Source organism: Scyliorhinus canicula, chromosome 8 (assembly GCF_902713615.1).
Source record: "Scyliorhinus canicula chromosome 8, sScyCan1.1, whole genome shotgun sequence".
In the NCBI taxonomy this organism is placed as follows: domain Eukaryota; kingdom Metazoa; phylum Chordata; class Chondrichthyes; order Carcharhiniformes; family Scyliorhinidae; genus Scyliorhinus; species Scyliorhinus canicula.
The window spans coordinates 160637204-160661318 of record NC_052153.1 but is presented as its reverse complement, the minus strand read 5'-3'; the positions used below and the strand labels follow the sequence as shown (position 1 = coordinate 160661318).

The 24115-nt window shown below is 43.1% G+C and overlaps 1 protein-coding gene across 2 annotated transcripts in view; it reads right to left on the bottom strand.

The window, feature by feature from the left end:
• The window catches only part of tent2 (terminal nucleotidyltransferase 2), a 111086-nt gene that overhangs the window by 51333 nt on the left and 35638 nt on the right, over positions 1-24115 (bottom strand). For both annotated transcript variants that reach the window (XM_038805567.1, XM_038805566.1), the window contains 6 exons: positions 19428-19542; positions 16891-16982; positions 16726-16789; positions 15763-15829; positions 13180-13256; positions 4577-4705 (listed from right to left, as the gene is read on the bottom strand). In XM_038805567.1, the coding sequence (XP_038661495.1) occupies positions 4577-4705; positions 13180-13256; positions 15763-15829; positions 16726-16789; positions 16891-16982; positions 19428-19542 (544 nt within the window). The remainder of the gene's footprint in view (positions 1-4576; positions 4706-13179; positions 13257-15762; positions 15830-16725; positions 16790-16890; positions 16983-19427; positions 19543-24115) is intronic.

The following is a 24115-nucleotide window of genomic DNA, read 5'->3' as shown; positions in this document are numbered from 1 at the left end:
GAAAACATTTTTATGCAGCAAGTGGCAAAGAGCTGGAACTTGCCACCTATAAAAAGTGGTGGACGTGGAGACGATCAATGATTTCAAAAGGAAACTAGATGGCAACTTGAGTTACAGGATTATGGCAACAGAACAGAGGAAGCGAACAAACTGAATTGCTCTTCAGTAAGCTGGCATGGACGTGAAGAGCTGAATGGCCTCCTACTTTGCAATTGTGACTGGCTGCATGGATGAAAGCAGATGTTACAGAAAAACTGCAAGTATAGCAATGCTTCCAAGGGTTCTGCACATCAGGCAGATCCTTAAAGAATCTATTGAGTGTAGCCCACAATACTAACATTCAGTACATCTTGAGTACACTGCAATTTATAACCGGAATATGTAGCAAGAACACTGTCTTTGGCAAGTACTGCTGCATTCACAACGGTGGGCGAAAGTGGCCGTTTAGAAAACAGTACCAGGGCAGCTTGGTGACACAGTGGCTAGCACTGCTGCCGCACGGCGCTGAAGACCCGGGTTCAATCCTGTCCCCGGGTCACTGTCTGTGTGGAGTTTGCACATTCCCCCCCCCCCCCCCCCCCCCCTTGTCTGCATGGGTTTCACTCCCACAACCCAAAGATGTACAGTGAATGATATAACCCTCAAGAGTATTGAAAGTCAGAGAGATCCAGGTGTACAGGTCCACAGGTCACTGAAAGAGGCAACACAGGTGGTGAAGGTAGTTAAGAAGGCATACGGCATGCTTGCCTTCATTGGCGGGGGCATTGAGTATAAGAATTGGCAAGTCATGTTGCAGCTGTACAGAACCTTAGTTAGGCCACACTAGGAGTATAGTGTTCAATTCTGGTTGCCACACTACCACAAGGATGTGGAGGCTTTAGAGAAGGTGCAGAGGAGATTTACCAGGATGTTGCCTGGTATGGAAGGCATCAGCTATGAGGGGTTGAATAAACTCGGTTTGTTCTCACTGGAACGACGGAGGTTGAGGGGCGACCTGATAGAGGTCTACAAAATTATGAGGGACATAGACAGAGTGGATAGTCAGAGGGTTTTCCCCAGGGTAGAGGGGTCAATTACTAGAGGGCATAGGTTTAAGGTGCGAGGGGCAAGGTTTAGAGGAGATATACGAGGCAAGTTTTTTTTACACAGAGGGTAGTGAGTGCCTGGAGCTCGCTGCCGGAGGAAGTGGTGGAAGCAGGGACGATAGTGACATTTAAGGGGTATCTGGGCAAATACATGAATAGGATGGGGAATAGAGGGATACGGACCCCGGAAGTGTAGAAGATTTTAGTTTAGACGGGCAGCATGGTCGGCACGGGCTTGGAGGACCGAAGGGCCTGTTCCTATGCTGTACTCTTCTTTGTTCTTCTGTGCAAGATAGGTGGATTTGCCGGGTAGGTGGATTGGACACGCTAAATAGCCCATCAATTGGAAAAAAAAAGAATTGGGTACTCTAAATTAAAAAAAATATAAAACAAGTGCCAGATTCACCATGATGCTACAAGAATGCAAGTTCAAGGACATCATGGAGCCCATTGAAGATCTGCACCAGAGAAACAAGCAAGTTCTTTTGCCTCCTTCCACTTTCAGAAAGGAATTATCTGCACCAATATCATAGAATTTACAGTGCAGAAAGAGGCCATTCGGCCCATCGAGTCTGCACCGGCTCTTGCAAAGAGCACCTACTTAAGCCCACACCTCTACCCCATCCCCGTAACCCAGCAACCCCACTGCACCTTTTTGGACACAAAGGGCAATTTATCATGGCCAATCCATCTAACCTGCACATCTTTGGACTGTGGGAGGAAACCCACGCACACAGGGGGAGATGTGCAGACTCCACACAGATAGTGACCCAAGCCAGAATCGAACCTGGGACCCTGGAGCTGTGAAGCAATTGTGCCATCCACAATGCTACCATGCTGCCCAATATATGTGTGGAACATGCCCTGCATCAATCAGAAGAGCAACAGAGGAAGGTCAAAGCAAGCCACTTCACTGCTTTATTTTCCAAAGTTAAAAAAGGCCAAAAGTATATAGCACTTCCTGGCTTGCCAATCCGAGCAACACACCTCTTAAGTGGCTTAGTTAAGTAACCTTATATTGGTTATACCCTCATGGTATACCATAGTCATTTGCCTTTGGTCCCATCTTTTTCAGGTAATGGACTGCCAATTCTTTCCAGCAGCACTGGGAATCTGTGCTCTATGAGTTCTAAAAACACAATTCCTCCACAAACTCTCCTTATACAAAGTGCAATTTTCTAGCCAAAGCAGAATGGATGTTGAAGCATTCTACCTCCACAGATTTGTCAATGGGCTTCGGCAGGAAATGTTTCGCCATGCAACCAAAAAAAGATTGGCCTAAATTTTTAGTAATGATTGTCAACAGTGATGGCTGGCATGATCTGCACAGATAAATGTGGAAAACAGAAGCTGCTACATATGATTCTATCCTTTTCCAAAGGATCGTGTTCAAGCAACTCCAGATTGCAATCATTTAGAAATCACTGAACTGACAAGCACTTGTTTTTTTATGGTTTGGTATAAGTCTTGCTATAAAAATTCTCAAAATAAATTGCACCTTTTTGTGATAGGTGTAACTGGGTTTTTTTTTTTGAAGGGTTCACATTTATTACTATTGCTGAAAAACCTTTCTGGCCCTGAAAACTAATTTTATATTTGTGGAGTATCAAATTCCTCCACTGAGACAAAAATTGCTATGTTTTTCTTAACTTTTTAAAAACGTTTATGATATTCCAGCTTCTATCTTAATGCCATCCATATGTCCCAAACATTTATTTTGTTCTCTGCAAAATTCAAAGTGAAGGATGCATTTTCCTTACTGGTTTGCTATGAGAATACGGACGTGATCGTCTGTTTATTCTGCTTGATGGCATGGCACCCCTGTTGCTGCATGTTTGGGGGTCTCTCTGACTTGGCATCAGATTAATGCTGGAATTAAGAAAGGAGAAATCTACATCACAGTTTTCTTCGAAGGAAAAGATGTCGTTTCATCACTGGCAGCATGATAGCACAGTGGGTAGGACAGTTGCTTCACAGCGCCAGGGTCCAGGTTCGATTCCCGGCTTGGGTCACTGCCTGTGCAGAGGTTGTACATTCTCCCTGTCTGCTCGGGTTTCCTCCGGGTGCTCCCGTTTCCTTCCACAAGTCCAGAAAGACATGATGTTAGTTGAATTGGACATTCTGAATTGGGGCCTCACGGTAGCATGGTGGTTAGCATCAATGCTTCACAGCTCCAGGGTCCCAGGTTCGATTCCCGGCTGGGTCACTGTCTGTGTGGAGTCTGCACGTCCTCCCCCTGTGTGCGTGGGTTTCCTCCGGGTGCTCCGGTTTCCTCCCACAGTCCAAACATGTGCAGGTTAGGTGGATTGGCCATGCTAAATTGCCCGTAGTGTAAGGTTAACGGGGGGATTGTTGGGTTACGGGTATACGGGTTACGTGGGTTGATCATTGCTCGGCACAACATCGAGGGCTGAAGGGCCTGTTCTGTGCTGTACTGTTCTATGTCTATGTCTACCCGAACAGGCTCCGGAGTGTGGTCACTGGGGGATTATCACAGTAACTTCATTGCAGTGTTAATGCAAGCCTACTTGTGACAATAAAGATTATTATAAATCCATTTTCTTCACCCCAGCAACACTCGACGCCTATTAACTTAAGACCATATTTGGAACACTCCAAAAAATAACTTGGGCCTTTCTCCTTAGGTACTAGGAAGAAGGAAATTAATCTAGGAACTAAAATCCACACAATAAGTGTCCATAATCTAACGTGCTGCTGGAGTAACAGCACAGAGAAAAGTCCCATAAAGAGAGAGGTGGAAGGAATACGTTAGCCAGGAAACTGAAAAGAAATTGCCCTAGCTGTCTTTGCAAAGGATCATGTTATCTTCTAAAAACAAACCATTGAAACTTGCACTTCAACATCTCTCTTGAAAGATTGCAACTGCGACAAAATAGCACTACATATAGCACAGTGAAGTGTCAGCCGAGATAGCACCTGAACTGCACCTTCAATCCACAAAATTCAGGAGTCAGAAGCAAGTGGGATTACATTATGTCTATGTCAACCAGTTGGGCTGAATGTCCTGTTTCAGTGTTGCAACTGCTATGCAAGGTAAGACTTCCATGAACTTTGCCTACGTACAATTGGGGCGACTGCATTCTTTTTCTCCGGCATGAATTTTAAATAATACACATAGGCAACCAGGGACTATCAGCCCACATCTCCAGCCACTATGTGGGATTTAAACTGTGGTCTGTGACTTAGCAACTACTTCAACCTTATAGAACAAAAGTTTCAAGTTCTGACAGCGTGGAATTATAAATTGAGTCACCAGGAAAATCTACATCGTCAGCCTTCGGCTAAAGAGTCAAGCATAGAGTTATAATATCAAGATTGAAAAACACCCACTATATTTTCGCAATGTCATTGAGGATTGAATAGGAAAACTCCAAGGAGATACAGACACACAAACGTGCATTGCACCCATAGGGCCTTAGGGCGAGAAAAAAAATGATAAATTTATATAGACATCACAAATGTATACTTACTTTGTAGATAGTGCAACACCATCAGCACCAAAGAGTAACTACTCAATGTGCCACGGCTAGCATCATTTATTCCATGGTAACGTGCCCACTTTTTCACAACTAGCACGAGGGGACGAACACGACTCTCAACTGCATTAAAAAAAAAACTATTTTAGGAGAATTTACTTGGGAGAACAATTTGATTTTTAAGTGGTTTTAATTTCCATCTTTCTGAACATGAATATAATTTTGTAATCCTACATAGCAACACAAGAACTGCTGGACAAGTCCACCTGGCTTACTTCCCATTAGGGCAGTCATTTGATATGATAACGGAGTTGTCAATTAATCATAGTAATCAACTCGTATCAATAGTTTACAACCGACCCAGACACAATGCGAGAACAACACCGGGGTAGAAAGCTTTGATGTAAAAAGTTACCCATTCTTCTTAAGCATCCTACACATCAGGGGTCAGACATAAGTCATGTGCAGTAGCCCAAAACATTATTTTCTGGAAACAATTGTCATTTTCACTTTAATCAATCAATAAATGCATTTGAAGGAGTATACTTGTTAGGGGTGGATGGTCTGTGCTGTAAACACTAAATTCCTTTGTAAATGAATTCTTTGGAAAGGTTTCAATTTCAGTTAATTATCCACTGCATCACCAATTAAAAGAATATTTACAGATATGCTAACTTCCAATTAACAATGCAAATAGTCGAATCTCTTAAATACATCAGAATATTCTGAACATATATCTAACACAATTACAAAGCCAGTCAAGCAAAATGTGTGAAGACAGAGTTTTAAATCAATGCGGAATTACTCAGGAGTTAAATATATGCCTATAGAGGCAAAAGGCCAATGGCTGCCTGGTATAAAACTGAAAGCAAGATGATTCATTCATATTTATAATCTTTGGTGGCATGGTTGCTGTTTATTTTGAATGAGATTTCATATAGAAGTAAAAAAGTGTTTTGAAAAATATTTGTTGTAGTAAAAGGTTTCAGTTTTGGTTATTCAAGATAAGACAAAAGTATGCTACTGTAGAATTGGGTAAAATGGAAGATAAGTAACTGCAGATACCGGGCATGAAAATTTGTTCAAATGGACAACACTGACCTCTAGTGGAAAATGCTAATGAAAAGGAATTGCAAATAGCAGAAACAGTTCTTATCCCCAAATAAAAGGTAGATATAATCATAGCTGGAAACTGTGACACTATTCAGAGGCCCAGCCAATTTCAGCATGTTCCCTGGAGTTCAAAGCTGTTGAATGGAATTTAAGCCAACTAAATAGGGATAAAAATCACTGCAAAGTGTTGCACAAATTAGCTGAATATTCCGAGAAAAGGGCAGAACGGTGGTGCAGTGGTTAGCATTGTTGCCTCGCTGCGCCAAGATCCCAGGTTCAATCCTGGCTCTGGGACACTTTCCGTGTGAAGTTTGCACATTGTCCCAGAGTTGGCATGGGTTTCGCCCCCACAACCCAAAGATGTGCAGGATAGGTGGATTGGCCACGCTAAATTGACCTTTAATTGGAAACAATGAATTGGGTACCCTGAATTTATTTAATAAAAGAATATTCCAAAAGAAGAAGGTCAAAACTTCCTGCTGTACTAACTTACAACACAGTGAAAACAGCCTTCCTCACAAAGGTGTTGGTGTCAGAGATACTTTTAATGCAAAATACTGCGGTGCAGAGAATAAATTCACAGGAAATAAACCCTTGCCTTTCTTAGTGTTTCAAGTTTTTAAAAATCGGGCTGTTTCCCCTAGGATCTAACAAAATAATTCAACCAAAAATGGAGAAATTATTAGAACCATTAGAGGAACTGTCATTTATACAGCACCTTCCCATTTTCCTCCCCCTAGGCCTGCAAACCCCAAACCACCCACCCACCCTCCTCCTAAATCTCCTGACTTCCCATCTGGTATTTACAACCCACCTGGTCGACCTTCTCCCATCATCTGATAAATCCCCCGGCCACTCCTAATCATCCCCCCATCCGACTCATTCCCCCTTCCTGATCAATGCACCACTAGTCTGCCCCTTTACAATTGATTTTTCCCTGCCATTGTCTTGATCTACCCCACTCCAACCCAACCACTCAGGATTACTGAAGCATATCAGGAAGAGTATGCAGCAGACCAGGTGTAGTGTAACACAAGTCCGATCACAATGAAGCAGACTGGGTGGAGTTGGAAGCATAAGAGGATCACCACGAGGCAGACTAGGTGGAGTTTGAAGCAGGTGAGAATAATTGTGAAGCAGATTGAGGATCACTCTCGAACAGACTGAAGAGGGGTTTGAAGGTGAGGATCATTGTGGAGCAGACTGGGAGGCATACAAAGAAATCGAGAACCACAATGTAGACTGGCGGAGTTTGAAGTAGGTTGTGATCACTGAAGCAAGAAAAAAAAAAATCAAACTACAACATCATAGGAAAGCTATGAATTAATTGGCTGATGAATTATAGCTTTGTTTCCCTTTTTCCCCAAGTTGTCCAAGGACCTGGAAGATTTAAAATTTCCATTTTCTTTATAATATGGGTTAGGTAAAGCACTTAATTTAAACTCTCAAGTGAGAGCAGAAGAGGAGAGTAGCTGTTGAGTCTTTATTTTTTTTAGGTTGTAATTTTTATTATCTAATGGAAAGATGGATGACAGGGCAGGTCTGACCCCAAGAATGCACAGCTTTGTTCCACGTGGGAACCCCAGGATCTTTCCTATGACCTGGATAACTATACGTGCAGAAACTGAGGTCAGCTGCAGCAGCAGGAGTTCCAGGTTTTAGTTTGAGCAGCAGCTGACATCACTGAGTCACAATGCAAGGTTCAGAGTCTTGTGGATAGCACATTTATTGATGCAGCCAGCCTGCAGCTTAAGAGTATGCAGGGAGAGAAGCAATGGCTAAGCACCAAGCAGTCAGTAAGAAACAGACTGGAGCACAGGAGTCCCCCTGAGTGTATCTCACTCATTGATGATACAGCTGAAGATGGTTGGGACGAGGACCCTATCCTGAGAAACTACTGCACAATGTTCTAGGACTGAAATGATTGACCTCAAACAACCACAATCATCTTCCTTTGTGCTCGGTGTGATTCTAACTAGTGCAGAATTTTCCTCTAGATTTCTAATGACTCCAGTTTTGCTCAGGTTCTTTGATGCCACACTAGGACAAAACCTGCCTTAAATGTCAAGGGCAATTTACTGCATCTCTTCAATTCAGCTCTTTACTCCATGTTTGGATCAAGGCTGTAATGGGACCAGGAGCCAAGTGGCTCAATGGACAGGTTATTGCTAAGTGCTACTTGATTGCATTCCACATTGCCAGGTCGATTCCGGTGCTGCATCTGTACAGGAACTCCTGTGCTAGGGATGCAGCTAGTTCTGGAGCACAGATCTCCAGTACTACTGCTGTAAAATTGTCATGGCCCACAGCCCTTGCAGTATCCACGTCTTCAGCCATTTCTTGATGTCACATGGAATGAATCAAATTGGCTATGACTAACATCAGTGATGCTGGGACCTCAACAAAAGGCTGAGATGCATCATTCATTTGGCACTTCTGGTTGAAGATGGTTGCAAATGCTTTGGCCTCATCTTTTGCACTGATGTGCTGGGTTCCTCCATTATTGAGGGTGAGATAATTGGAGAGTTTCCTCCTCCAGTTAATTGCCCACCACCATTCACAAGAACACAAGAAATAGGTGCAATAGTAAACCATATACAAGGTTCATCGAGTCTGCTCTGCCATTCAATACGACCATGGCTGATCTTAGGTTTCAGTTCCTTTTTCCTGCCTGCTCCCCATTTTTCCCAACTCCCTATTTGCCTGCCTCCTATTTCTCTCAACTCCCTGAGACACCAAAAATCTCTCTATCCCAGCCTTAAAGGTATTCAACAATAGAGTTTCCACAACCCACAGTGGTAGAGAATTCCAAGGATTCACAACACTTAAGAGTCAAGCAATTACTCTTCATCTCAGTTCTGCGTGATTGGCCCCTTATCCAGAGATTATGACCCAGTGCTTTAGATGCCCCAACCAGCAGAAACAATTGCTAACTATATCAAGCCCCTTCAGAATTTTGTAGATTTCTCAAGGGGCACCTTCTATAAACATGGCGAGAAGGCAGGCCGTCTTTTTGCACATCAACTCAAGAAGCAGACAGCCTCCGAGAAATTCCTCAGATTCAGAGAAAAGAAGGTAATCTAATCTCAGCCCCTCTCCAGGTAAATGCGGCTTTCAATAAGTTTTACCGTGAGCTATACGAGTGAGAGCCTCCTCCAGATACTTCACACGTTGAGGTTTCTAGATGGTTTACACATCCCAACCTTTGAGGAAGACAGGAACCGGGAACTGGAAACCCTCTCAAACCCAGAAGAAAATCAGAAATGTATCGGTTGGCGGCAATCTGGCAATGCTCCCGGTCCTGACGACTTTGCACCCGAATTTTATAAGAGGTTCTCAGAGCAACTAATACCTTTAATTTTAGACATGCTCAATGATTCACTGCCTGGGGGATCATGATCCCCGCCCTTAGCGCAAACATATTCTCGGTGCTCCTGAAAGAGGATAAGTACCTAGTGGAATGTGGGTCTTAAAGACCCATTTTACTCCTTGACACGGATGTTAAGATTCTGGCAAAAGTCCTGTCAACCCAGATGGACTCATATCTTCCTGATATAATTTCAGAGGATCAGACAGGCTTTATCATAAGTTATCCGCCTATGTCTCTTGAACATTGTCCTATCCTCCTCATCTGCTCAGGAACCTGAAGTTATAGTATCTTTGGATGCAGAAAAGGTGTTTGATAGAGTGGAGTGAACTACCTTTTTGAGACCTTGGATAGATTTGGCTTTGGCCCAAATTCTCCTCCTGGGTTCGTTTGATGTACAATTCCCCGAAAGCCAACATCCGCACAAATATGACATCCTCTGAATCATAGATTATCATAGAATTTACAGTGCAGAAGGAGGCCATTCGGCCCATCAAGTCTGCACCGGCTCTTGCAAAGAGCACCCTACCCAAGGTCAACACCTCCACCCTATCCCCATAACCCAACACAAAGGGCAATTTTGGACACCAAGGGCAATTTATCATGGCCATCCACCTAACCTGCACATCTTTGGACTGTGGGAGGAAACCGGAGCACCCGGAGGAGACCCATGCACACATGGGGAGGATGTGCAGACTCCGCACAGAGAGTGACCCAAGCCGGAATCGAACCTGGGACCCTGGAGCTGTGAAGCAATTGTGCTATCCACAATGCTACCGTGCTGCCCACTTACTTTCCGTTAAGTAGGGGCACCAGTCAGGACTGTCCCCTTTCTCCATTGCTCTTTGCGTTGGCCACTGAACCTCTGGCAATAGCGTTGAGGTCGTCAGAGGGATGGAAAGGGATACACGGAGAAAGGGAGGAGCACCAGATCTCACTCCATACTTTTATATATTATGGATCCAGTCTCCTCAATAGAAAACATCATGAAGATACTTATGAGATTTGGCACATTCTCAGGCTACAAATGAAATGTCAGTAAAAGTGAGTGTTTCCCACTGAACTCGCCAGCCAGAGAGGCTCAGCTTGATTTGCTGCCATTTTGCCTCTTGCCCTCTAATTTTTGATATCTGGGGCGCTCGTGGCCCATAACTGGGCCTTACTTCACAAACTGAATTTTTTAAGCCTCAAGATCAAAATGGAATGAATAACCTCCCCCTGACAGAGCAGGATCCAAACTGGAATGTACTACCTAGGTTTTGGTTCTTATTTCAAAGTATCCCATATTTTTTTAGCCAAAGGATTTTTTATTATGGTCAACAAATTAATATCGGTGTTTGTCTGGGCAGGTAAGAATCCCAGAGTCCGCAGCATTCTGCTTCTGAGAGACAGAGGATCGGAAGGCCAACTTGCCCCCCAAATTTCCCGTTTTATTACTGGGCTGCCAACATGCAGAAAATCCTACAATGGCTGTCTGACCCGAAATCAAACTTGAGTAGATTAGAGGCTTCCAAATTTGCTTGTGTTTCAGATTCCAGCATTCCCAGTAATTTGCTTTTAGCTTAAATTAGAGGCATGGTCTTGTGTCACAGCCTCCTCCCTACATGCCATAATTACCGCATCGCTGCCCTTCTCCCCAGTGGGTCTTTCCTTGACCCCTGTGGTGACTTTGTCACTGAGGATTTGGAAGCAGTTTCGGCAGCACTTCAATCTCCTTTCACTGTCCTCACTTGTCTTGACACGTAAATTTTGAACCATTTCCTTAAATTCTACAGTCCTTTAAATTCTTTTTTGATCAAGAGGTAAGTATTGCACTGAGATTTTTTTTATAAAACACTCAGGTCATTTTCATAAATGAACAACAATGAACAATAGACTCGAGCGCATTCCATTCAGTACTTCCACAAACCCCACTGTAACACTTGAAAAGATTATTCATTGTTTTCAACCCACTCAGCTAGTTTCCAAACATACTCTGGATCTGCTCTGAATGACCTGCTTTTGAATTTGATTATTAGCCTGCAATGTGGAACTTTGTCAAATACCTCTTTTGAAACAAACACATTCCAACATTCCAGAAATCATTCTCATATTAAAACATATTTCACTTTAAGACTTTGCACAGCCAAAAGTGGGATAGACCACCTTCTGATTGGTTAGTTTAACCTTCTCCGAACGTAATGTAACAAGCTGACATTAATTATGAAACACAAGTTGACACATTCAATTATCACAAAATTTGGACAATCTGTACACCGGACAGCATCTGCGGAGAGACTACTGAGCGTGGTGCTCTCTCCACAAATGGTGTCAGACTCGCTGAGATGGCCCAGCATTTTCTGCTTTTGTTTCAGATTCCAGCATCCACAGTACTATGCTTTTATCTCAATATTCAATCATCAGTTGGAATGTATGCTTCAGAGTCTCTGACTTTGTAAGACAGTGATAACTACTGCACCTTTGCTGTCTTCCAAAGAAGTCAGCTGTAGGTTCAGCTTGTAGCACCCACACCCCTCAGTTTGAAGGTTGTTGATTCAAGTGCCACTCCAGGATCAAGGGTGACATTCCAGTGCAATAGTAATGGAGTGTCAGGGTATTGTAGGAGCGGTCTTTCAGAGGAGACATTAAACGAGACTCTGATTGCCAAGACTCTGCCTGGGTTGTACAGTGGCACAGTGGTTAGCAGTGCTTCCTCACAGCGCCAGGGACCCGGGTTTGATTCCGGCCTTGGGTGACAGTCGGTGTGGAGTTTGCAAGTTCTCCCCATGTCTGTGTGGGTTTCCTCCGGGTGATCTCGTTTCCTCCCACAGTCCAAAGATTAGCTCAATTGGCCATGCTAAAATTGCCCGTTAGTGTCTAAAGATGTGCAGGTTAGGTGGGGTTATAGGGATAGGGTGGGGAGTGGCCTGGGTGGGGTGCTCTTTCAGAGGGTCAGTGGAGACGCCATGAGCCGAATGGTCTCCTTCGCACTGTAGGGGATTCTATGGATTTTCAGGTGGACATAAAAACTCCACATTTCTAAGAAGAGCAGGGAAAAGAAGGCAGTCCTCTACTTTACAACGTTTGAGCTATGACGAACAGCACTTACAACATTTAAAAATTAACATTCGGTTTCAAATTTACAATTCAACACCAGCCCACCGTTTATATTTCATAAATATGATTTATTAATTTGGTAGCTTTTGAATGAGCCCAAAGAAGTTATGAAATCTGCCACAAAAACACTGGGCCCCAGTAACAGGTGGGCCAGAAGGTCACTACGGAGAATGGTTACTGAGACCTGCCAGCAGAACGCTGCCTGACCAAGTGAGAGCCCAGGAACTGGAAAACTATGTTTGAAAACTGGGAATTGAGGCTGCAATTTGCTGGTAAAAATGCTGCCTTGCCCCACTGATGGAAGCAACTCCCCCATTTTTAACATGGTCCATATAGGAAAACCCGTTCATATTCAGTATATTTTGACTTTCGACCCGGTTTCCAGGAAACGATTGCGCCATAAGTCAGAGGACTGTCTGTATTCCTGGTGTCCTGGCCAATATTCACAACTCAATCAACATCACAAACCAGACTATCTGGTCATTATCAAATTTTTGTTCGTGGGATATTCTGCAGTCAAAAAAAGGTACCATCTGCAAGTCTTTTTTACTGCTCTGAGAATGCTGCATCCATAATTTGTGGGAGGAGGAGAAATCAAAATTACAATACATCACATCCAAAATATGTTCATACGGCATCTTGTCTAACATTCACATGTTTAAGTTGACCTTAGACAAAACTATCTGAAATTGTTAAATTTAATGAAACCTATAAATAGGGAGGTCAAATTCATCCAGATTATAAAATCTCATCAGCCTGCACAACCTCTCAAACCACCAAAATTTCTGAGCAAAGCATTTTTCATGGTTTTATCTGAACATTCCAATTATAATCTCAGTGGCTCCAGTAACATTTTAAATTTAACGAAGAACAATAAACTACTTGCCCATTTTTGCTGGATATTCTACAACTATCATAGGGATAAGCAAGATAGCATGTTAGCATACTTCACATAATTTAATGATTATGTCTTATTAGCCAAGAGGATGACATGATACATATATAATGGTAGAGTACTTACTATATGCATAGCTTCTCAGCAGGAATGTATTTCTTATTCCCACAACATTGTTTACATTCAAGTCAAATTCCACACCACTGAAAATGCAAAAAAAGTGACAATTGAATTTTGACATTTATTTACTTCTGAAATTCACTAGGTTCAAGAGATTCCGGAGGAGTTAAATGTAGTTCAAGCAACTCCACAATTGTACTTTTGAAATGCTCAGGAAACATAAAAATATTCAAAAGTTAGGATTTCCATCTTTACCGGAAATCTATAGTTATTTTGGGACATCGACCAGGCCAGTATATATTTGGAAAATCATAACTTAAGATACTATAGGAAAAAGGTTGTGTTTAAAACACTCTGCTGATTACGTTTTAAATACAAGAGGTATACAAAGGACTTCTGAAAACTTTAATAAGTATAAGGTAAGGAGGCATGTTTCGAAGTTATTAATTATGAAAAGCTTTGCCAAAGGGAGAGACTGCTATCAAGACAACTTTTTTTATCTAAAGGAAGTTATTAATTGTGAAAAGCTTTGCCAAAGGGAGAGACTGCTATCAAGACAACTTTTTTATCTAAAGGAAAAGGGAATAAATATCGGCAGCAGAGAAAAAAAAAAGATTAATTCGTCATTACTCCAGCAACGAGTAATCACAAAATCAATGGGTCAAATGTTCTCCTGTTGTGCTATAAAACATGACTAGCAAATTAAAACAGTCAGTAGAAAGTAATTTTTCAAGCTGACACCAAGTTATGTGAATGTACGTGTATCCTCTGTATTAAAGATAGGCACACTTGAATTTCTATTCCAATTGAAGAATGACAGTCTTTGTTATCTACAGTTTTCTGTTCCAATTGATATCAACAATTAAAAAAAAAAGGTTTATAGAGCATGGGTGAGGAAAAACATCAAGCAATGCTCCGGAGGAAAGTTCTCTTTGGTATTTTTCCCCATGGATGTTCTGAGTATTTATTTCAGGTAGAGGTCAAAAGGAAGAAGGAGTTATCAGCAATGTTGCATTAGACCCATTAAAAAAAAATACTGTTACAAATTGATGAGTGCAAGTATGAATCAGAGTGCTATAATGCACTGCAATTAATTAGTCACCCAGGTTCAATCTTGTTTTTGAAGGTTGTGGTTATTAAAACCCCACATTTAGTTCTATAATTACATTTTAGCCTAGAGACAGCTTTGGTCTAAAAGGAACAGTCTTTACTCTAACGTTTTGCAGAATTTAAGTCTACACCCAGATTTCTGTTATCCAAGTCAGCAATCAACTATTAAAGCATCTCACCCAGGAAACATATGAGTTGCTTAAGGGGAATAGCTTCGGATACCTGCAGATGAGGGACCTTGTAAGAAGAGAGGTACCGTCATTCCTGGGGCTGCTGCCTCCGGTGTTGCAAGATAAGCTGTTGTCCAGGATGACATTGGGGAGGGGAGAGTGTTGGACATTTATGGAGAGTTTATGGAGAGGGAGGGCGCTCCGGTGGAGCAGATCGTGCAAATGGGAGGAGGGGTTGGGTGGGGAGGTGAAGGTCAGGACTTGGAAGGAAGCCCTGCGGAGCGTGAACGTGTCCTCGCTGCGTGCAAGGTTAAGCGTCATCCAATTTAAAGTGGTGCGGTGCAAAGGGTCCACATGACAATTGCGAGAATGAGCTGGTTCTTTGCAGGGGTGGAGGATAGGTGCAGGCGGTGTGCGGGGGCACCCACGAATCTAGTCTACATCAGTGCATCTCAAACTATCTGATGTGGCGTACCGGCAGTTTTTTTTCCAATGTGCCAGGGACCGGTGAGCGAAACAAGCCAATCCAGGATTACTGTCTCTTTCTTTTCTGGAAACACTCCAAGTACCAGCAGACGATGGCTCGCGTACCGGCACCGGTACGCGTACCACACTTTGAGAAGCACTGGTCTACATGACCAAAGTGTGTCCGAAGCCAACAGCGTTCTGGCAGGGATTCTTGGATATCACGTCCAAGATTCTGGGTGTAAGAGTAGCCCCGGGTCCAGAGGTAGAGATATTTGGAGTGTGGAAGTTCCGGGAGTCCAGGTGGGGAGAGAGGCAGATGCCTTGGCCTTTGCCTCCCTGATAGCCCGGAGATGGATTTTGTTGAGCTGACTGGACTCCGAGCCACCAAAGACAGGGGTGTGGATGAGCGACCTGGCAACATTCCTGCACTTGGAGAAGGCCAAGTTCACCTTACACTGGCGGAGAAGGGATTCACTTGGAGGTGGAAGACATTTTTTGATTTTCTAAAGATAAATTAATGTGTAAACGGCAGGGCAGGGGTTGTTTAGAGGTTTGCTTTGGTCACTTTGGGGAGGGAGATAAAGGAGGGAAATTGAGGAGGCAGGAGAGTTGTGGGCTTGGTATCAGGCAATGTTGTGGGTCTGTGTTCTTTGTTCCTGTGGATTTTTGGTTTTCTGATATTTCTATGTACATATATGCAAAATGCCGTTAATAAAAATATATATTTTTAAAATTGTATCATTTATCATGGTAGCCAAGTACAAAATTTAGAAGGCAAAAAATCAGCATCACTACTATTTATAACGAAATGGGTTCCAGCAGAAAAAACTCAATCACCTACCTGACTTTATCCCTGAATTTTACTATTGGCACTTTTGCTCGGATCAGTTGAGGTCTGTCAATATAAGCTGCAAATAAAATGAAAAAACTGAATCTGTCTTCAAAAAATACTTTTAACTACTATCCAGCTGAATTTGCCCCAGCACCTCCCAGAGTTGGACCCTTTTTGGGATCCTGCACAACACCCACAAGTTCTCTGATGGACAACATAGAAGCAGGAGGGGAGACTGTTGGGCAGTGGTAATGGCCACTGGACTAATAATCCAGAGGCTCAGGTTAATGCTCCGAGGACATGGGTTCAAATCCCACCACAGCTTAAAGCTCAGGAATGGTGATTATCAATTGTCATAAAACCCAATCGGGCTCACTAACCTGCCATCACTAATCCTATCTGGTCTGACCTATGTGACTCCAGATTTACAACTCCAGATCAACTACAATGCGGGTTGACCTCTGAAATGCCAGTTATAGGGCAATCAGACATGGGAAAGAAATGTTGGCCTTGCCAGCGATGCTCACGACCCATGAAAATAAAAGTTTAAATGCAAGAAGGCGGTGACCAGCTTTTCAGCAAAATCCTGTCACATGCAAAACAGTAGTTAAGAGTGGTTTGCAAGGGTGTTTTGCTTATGTTTCCTTGTTGCGCCTGCCACCTGCAATACTTTAAATCTTTCCTATCATAACTGAATAATCAAAGGGAAAAAACCCTGGTGTCGGAGCAAAATTTGTCTTCAACTAAAATGAACACAGAAATTACAACCTAGAAGTGGGATGTTCTGTCCAAGCAGTTTGTTTTGGTGTTCATCAGCCACATAAGCATTTTCCCCCATCCAAAATACCTACCCCAATCCAGTATCCTTTTATCCTCTTTTCATACACATCACCCAACTAAGCCATTGTTAAATGCTGACATGTTCTACACACCATAACACTAACAGCATAATGACTTTGAGAAGTAACTTACATAGTCTGTAGAAAAGCTGTTGAACTAAACTGAGTATGTGACATGCTTCACTTCTTTGATTGATCTACAAGAATATAAAAAAAAAATGCCTTTCAATATAGCAATTTTCCAGATATGTAATAATTGGCAAAAAATGCTAAAATTTAACATGAAAACCGAACATACCGGCTCTTCTTTCAACACCAGACACAGGTCTGCATCACTATAGCGAGTGCCAAAGCCATTCAGTGAAGAACCAACCAAGTATAACCTTGTCTCTGGGGTAAGAAAAAAGTAGAAAGAGACGGTTTTCAATTTACAGGCACCTGCCAAACAACTTATTTTAGTTTGACTTTATTGTAGTTTCCCTTTCCTTTAAGTTTTACTGTCATTCCCGTAAGGAGTCAGGGTCAAAATTAAACAGCGATGCTTATTTACAATAAAAAATATGAAGTGATTTATGTGAAACCTTGTAAATTCACAGCATGAAAGAACAATAGTTTCTACTGCCATTAGAAAAGCATCCAATATCTAAAGTGAAAATTAACAAATGTTGCAGAGGCCCTTAATTAGCAACTTTTTGCGAAGTCTACTGAAATCATCTAGAGACCACAATGTAGTGGTAATACAAAAAATTCTTTGTTCCTTCTCAAAACATTACCACAAGAACTGTTATTACTAATTATTTCTATCTTCGTAATATCGTCCCTACCTCTGGTCAAATGCTGTTGAAACTATGCCTCTTAGACCCACTTGACTATTCCCACACACTCAGTCCTGGCCCCCTACTTCTATAAACAAGAGGTCATCCAAACTTCGGCTGACAGCTCCCTTCCTTACTTGCAACACGCCCCGAATACCCATCACCTGATGCTCATTAACCAACACTGGCTCGCAGTTAAGTAGTCTCTGATTTTAAAATTTTCAAACTTTGTTTTCAAATCCCTTCATTGCCATACCCCTCCCTGTTTCTGCAATTACCTCCAGCCCCACCATCCTCAGATTTCTGGATCATTGAATTCTGACCTCTTGAGCATTCCCAATTCCCAGTATATTTGCATTAAAAGACTAATTGGTCTTATTGGGACTATCGTGGAAATCTGAATGCAAGAGTGTTACAAATGCATTTTCATGTCACATCGAAAATAAAAAATCTTCTGCAATACGTGTTCTTAAACATGCTATGCCGAATATGCATCAATCCTGATTACATGATTTTAAACTTTATTTTCATACTTGAATGTTTCATTCTTAATTGTGTTATGATTTCCCACTTTCTTTGGGGCTCTACTGATTTCCACTTGTTTACAGTTGCTTTTGCAATCTGGCATATGTTAATTACCTGAGCAGAAACCTTGGGTATAAACAGACACTGACAAATTAGGCACAATTTCAGGTATAACGCTATGATTAAAAAAGTTCCATAATACATTCCAGCCTAAGGGAAACTACAAGAGTTACGGTAGTGATGCTGCAAAATTCCCCAGTCTTTTGAAATCAATGAGTAGATTGTAGTATTAATAACCAGCACTTCTGCTTGCTCCAGAGGTGTAACCCCACATAGCTAACTGAAAAAAATACATTTGGCTCTAAATAATGACAAGCAATTTGACAAGCCTTGGGAGGAATATATGCATTTTCCAGGCTGAGTGTCTTATTGCTTCTGCACATTAAGTAAACCCAAGTATTTTAAACTGTGAAGGGTTAGAGTAAATAAAGAGAAACTGCTTCTAATGAAGGTTTGATAACAGCATGCATAGATTTAAGGTGCAAAACAGGGACCAGTAGACATAGTGGGTGGGATTCTCACCCACTAAGTGTTGACGCCGCCATAAACGCCGTAGTGTTTCTCGACGGTGTCAACATGGCCTCAGGTGCTGCGATTCTGACCCCTACAGGGGCCCGGACGGCACTGGAGCGACCCACGCCACTCCAGCTGCCGATCCCCGGCATCAAACGGGCGATGCGGGGCCGGCGCCAATGCACGCATGCGCAGCGGGACCGGCGCCAATGCACGCAGTGGCTCCCTTCTCCGCGCCAGCCCTGGAGGAACATCGTGGAGGACTACAGGGGCCTGCACGGAACAAAAGAGGCCCCCAGCCCGAGAGGCCGGCCTGCCGATCGGTGGGCCCTGATTCAAAGAATTCTAACAGATTTGTCAGGCATGACCTCCCCTTGACGAAGCTCTGCTGATTCAGTCCTATTTTATCATGCACTTCCAAGTACTCTGCGATCTCATCTTTAATAATGGACTAAAATCTTACCAATGACCAAAGTCAGGCTAACCGGCCAATCATTTCCCGTCTTCTGTCTCCTTCCCTTCTCAACAGTGGTGTTACATTAGCCACTTTCCAGTTCTCTGGGGCCTTCCCTGCCTCCAGTGATTCTTGAAAGATCACCATCAATGCCTCCACAATCTCTCCAGCGATCTCTTTTAGAACCCTGGGGTGGTAGTCCATCCAGTCCAGGTGATTTATCTACCTTCAGACCCTTCAGTATCCCAGAACCTTCTCCTTAGTGATGGCTAGTACACTCACCTCTGCCCCCTGATTTTCCTGGAATTCTGGCATCCCAATGGTGTCTTCCATCGTGAACACTGATGCAAAGTAACTATTCAGTTCCTCTGCCATTTTTAGGTTTCCTATTATTATTTCTCTAGCCACATTTTCCAGTAGTCCAATGCCTATTTTTGCCAATATACCTTTTATATTGAAAAAACTTACGTGGGAATATTCGCTGGATTTCTCTCTGAATCTGTGTCCGACATAGATCCTTTTTTTCTAGATCAATCGACTGTTGTTGGCAGTTACAGAAAAGATCCAAAATTTGTTGACTCAGCTGCAAGCAATATAACAACATACCTTAGATAGTCTTAAAAAGTGAAATTATTTTAAAAAGTTGTTTTGAATACATTTGAAACTGTCCATGTTCTATTATTTGGGGCTAATTACAATAATTGGAAGGGGCAAGAATAACTTTCCAACATCGCAATCTTAAAAATAATCCATGAAGTCTGTCAAATACACAGCTTTCTTTTAACTTTGGGGATGATTCTCTTGCAGCGTTGCGCTCAAGCGAGAGTGCAACATGGCCAGAGAATTCTGGGAGAGGCTGCCAAGCGGATTCAACCAAGTCCCGCGAGATGATGTTGGAGCTCTGACCAAAATGGGCGGGATTAAATGACGCTCATGGAAGGTGGTCATAAACCTCCTTACGACCTACTTGCCCAGGATCCACTGGCCTCCGTTGGATTTTTCAGCCTCCCCAGGAAGGCTGCAGCTGGGCGCCGATTATTACAGTTCCACACAAACGTGAACCAGGTGGAACGGCACCCCGGGGGGGGGCGTTTCCTGGGCTATTCGAGACCCTTCGGTGGTCAGGGTAAGTGTAGGGTTGCCCTGTTGTCAAAATTAAACAGCGATGCTTATTTACAATAAAAAATATGAAGTGATTTATGTGAAACCTTGTAAATCCACAGCATGAAAGAACAATAGGGTTGCTCTTTAAAACTTGCAATTTTGAAAAACAATTACATTACATAGAATAAAAAGGGAAATTTTAGATGTTACTTTCATTTTAAAACTAAAACAAAAAAAAGGAGGTTTTGGTGAGCAGGTAGGGCAAAGACACTGAGAACTTATTCTCAGAATGAAGTTCACTCTGTACATGAAAAGAGTATTCACATTATACAGTTATTGCCATCCCTTTATAGAAACTCATGTCTCCTACAGCTCCCTGTTTGAATTTCTCCAATCAGATTTTCACAGCTCTCAAAAAGATCATCACTATTAATAAGCAGACCATGGAATTTGCATTCAACAGCGGTAACTTGTACTGTTAGTGAACATTAAATTCAAGTCATTTCCCATTGGATCTGGGAAATGCAGGTATATGCATTTCAGGTCAACAGCAGCCAGCCAATCTCTTAGCCCGACTTGTGGGAGAGTTAGCACTTGATTTTGTTTTGGTTCAAATGTTGCGAATGCTGCTGGTAAGGCACTGCCCTCGAGAAGGTGGTGGTGACCCACCATCGTTGAACTGCTGCAGTCAGGCTGGTATCGGTACACTCACAGTGCTATTAGGGAGTTCCAGGATTTTGACCCAGCAGTGAAGGCACGGCAATAAAGTTCCAAGTCAGAATAGCTTGGAGGGGAACTTTGCAGACAGGGCATTCCCATGGGTCTACTGCCCTTGCCCTTAGTAAAGACTGAGGGTATACAAGGTACTGTTAAAGACAGCTTGGTATATTGCTGCAGTGCCCTCTTGTAGAAGGTATATACTGCTGTCTCTGTGCACCAGTGGTGGAATGAGTGAATTTTTAAAGTGATCAATGGGATGCTGATCAGGTGCTCTGCTTTGTCCTGGATGCTATAAAGCACGAGTGTTGTTGGAACTGTACTCATTCAGGCAAGTTGAGAGTATGCCATCACACTCCTGCTTTGTGCAATGGTGGACAGGCTTTGGGATGCCATGAGGAGAGTTACTTACTCTCGGGCAGCACGGTAGCACAAGTGGATAGCACTGTTGCTTCCCAGCACCAGGGTCCCAGGTTCGATTCCCTGCTGGGTCATTGTCTGTGCGGAGTCTGCACGTTCTCCCCATGTCTGCGTGGGTTTCCTCTGGGTGCTCCCGTTTCCTCCCACAATCCAAAGACGTGCAGGTTAGGTGGTTTGGCCATGGTAAATTGCCCTTAAGTGTCCAAAAAGGTTAGGAGGGATTACTGGGTTACGGGGATAGGGTGGAAGTGAGGGCTTAAGTGGGTCGGTGCAGACTCAATGGGCCGAATGGGCTTCTTCTGCACTGTATGTTCTATGTACTGCAGAATCCCTAGCCTTTGCCTGTTCATGAAGCCACAGTGTATCATATGGCTGGTCCAGTTCAGCTTCTGGTCAGTGGTAACCCACAAGATGTTTAAGGTGAGAGATTCAAAGATGGGTGATGTTGTTGACCATTATGAGGAAATGAGTATATTCTCTTTTGTTGCAGATTGTCATTGCCTGGCAATTGTGTGAAAATTACTTGGCACATATCAGCACAAGCCTGAATGTGGACCAGGTTTTGCTGCATGCAGGCACAGACCACTTTAGTGTCTGAGCAGTCACATCTAGAACTGAACAGTATACAATCAGCAAATATCCTCACTTCTGACATTATGATGGAGAGAAAGTAATTGATGCAGCAGCTAAAAGCTTCTGGCCGAGGACACTACCCAAAATAATTCCTCCAGCAATCTCTCTTGGGCAGAAGATGACCAACCTTAAGCAATCACAGGAATCTTTCTTTGCATTTGGTTATGACTGCAACTAGTGAAGCATTTTCCCTCTAATTCCCATTGACTTCTGTTTTACAATGGCTCTTTCATGTCACTTTGGCCAATGTGGCCTTGATGTCAAGGGCAGTCACTCTCACCCCATCTCAGCATTTTTTGTCCATGTTTGGACCAAGGCTTCAATTAATCCAGGGGACAAATGCCCCTGGTAACAAACAAGCTGTATTTCAGTGAGCAAGTTACTTGAAGTGCCGCTTGATAAATGTATCAAGGACCCCATCTATCACTTAACTGACAAGCAAGATTAGACTTTCAGGGGCAGTAACTGACCAGATTGAATTTGTTATGCTTTTTGTGGGCAGGATGTGCATGATTAATTTTCTACATTGTTGGTTAGATGAAAATGAAATGAAATGAAAATTGCTTATTGTCACAAGTGGGCTTCAGTGAAGTTACTGTGAAAAGCCCCGAGTCGCCACATTCGGTGCCTGTTCGGGGAGGCTGGTACAGGAATTGAACCGTGCTGCTGGCCTGCTTTCAAAGCCAGCGATTTAGCCCAGTGTGCTAAACCAGCCCCGGCAGTATTATAGATGTACTGGACAGTTTAGCAAGGCTTGTTCTGGAGCACAAGTCATCAGCATTACATCCAGGATGGGGAGGCACTGAGGCAGTGGTTAGCACTGCTGCCTCAGCCCCAGGGACCCAGGTTCAATTCCGACCTCAGGTCACTGTCTGCGTGGGGTTTGCATTTTCTCCCTCTGTCGGTATGGGTTTCCTCCAAGTGCCCCGGTTTCCTCTAGTCCAAAGATGTGCAGGTTAGGTGGATTGGGCCATGCTAAATTGCCCTCGTGTCCACCGGTTAGGTGGAGGTATGGGGATAGGGAGAGAGATTGGGCCTAAATGGGGTGCTCTTTCAGAGGGTCAGTGCAGACTCGATGGGTTGAATGGCCTTCTTCTGCACTATAGGGATTCTATGATTCTATTCTATGATGATTCTATGTTGTCAGAACCTAAAGCCTTTATTGTAGCCAGTACCTTCAGCCATTTATATGATCACATCAAATTTGAATTTAATTGGCTGAAGACTGATGACGCTGGAGAGGTAGGCCAAGGTAGATCAATCCGTTCCACACTTCTGGCTGAAGATAGCTGCAAATGTTTCAGCCTTCTCTTTTGCATCAACCTGCTAGGCTTTCCCATCATTAAGCATGGGTATGTTTGCGAAGCCTCTTATTCCCGTTAGTTGTTTAATTCTCCACCAGCAACCACAACTGGATGAGGCAGAACAACACAGCATTGATCTGATCAATTTGTAGGATCATTTTACTCTGTCACATGCTGTCCAGTGTCTTGTATGCTTGTGGTCCTGTTTTGTAGCTCAACCGGTTAGTCACCTCATTTTTAGGTATCCCTGGTGTTGCTCCTGGCATGCTCTCCTAAACTCCTCATTGAACTGGGGTTGGCCCCGAGTTGATACAATGAGGGATATATTGGTTACAGATTGTAGTTGAATAAAACTTTGCTGCACAATGCCTCATGCATGACTAGTTTTGATTTGCTAGATCTGTTCAGAATCACTCCCATGTATCACAGTGATAGTGTCACAGTATGACAAAGGGTCTCCTCAGTGTGACGATAGGACTTCGTCTCCACTATAATTGCACAATAGTCACTTCTAACAACACTGTCATGGGCAGATGGATGTGTGACAGGTTGGTGAGGGCGACATCAAGTTGGTTCCTTCACCACGTGCCACAGATCCAGTCGAGCAGCTATCTCCTTCAAGACTTGGCTAGCTCAATTAAGAGCGATGCTACCCAGCCATTCTTGGTGATGGACAGTGAAGACCTCACCAGAGTACCTTTGGTGCCTTTGCTATCCTCAGTGCTTCATTCAAATGGTAATCAGCAAGAGTTTTTTTTTGTTGCCACATTTGACCTGATGCCTAAGACCTCATGGCGTTGGGAGTCAACGTTGAGGGATCCCAGGGCCACTCTCTCCTGACTATATACCATTGTGCCCTTGGAACAGGACATAACCCATGGACGGCGATGCGATGAAATCCACTGTATGTTTAGGGAAAGCAAACTCATGGACTGAACAGGTCATGCAACCTTTTTCTATACCGAAGGAAAGTAAACC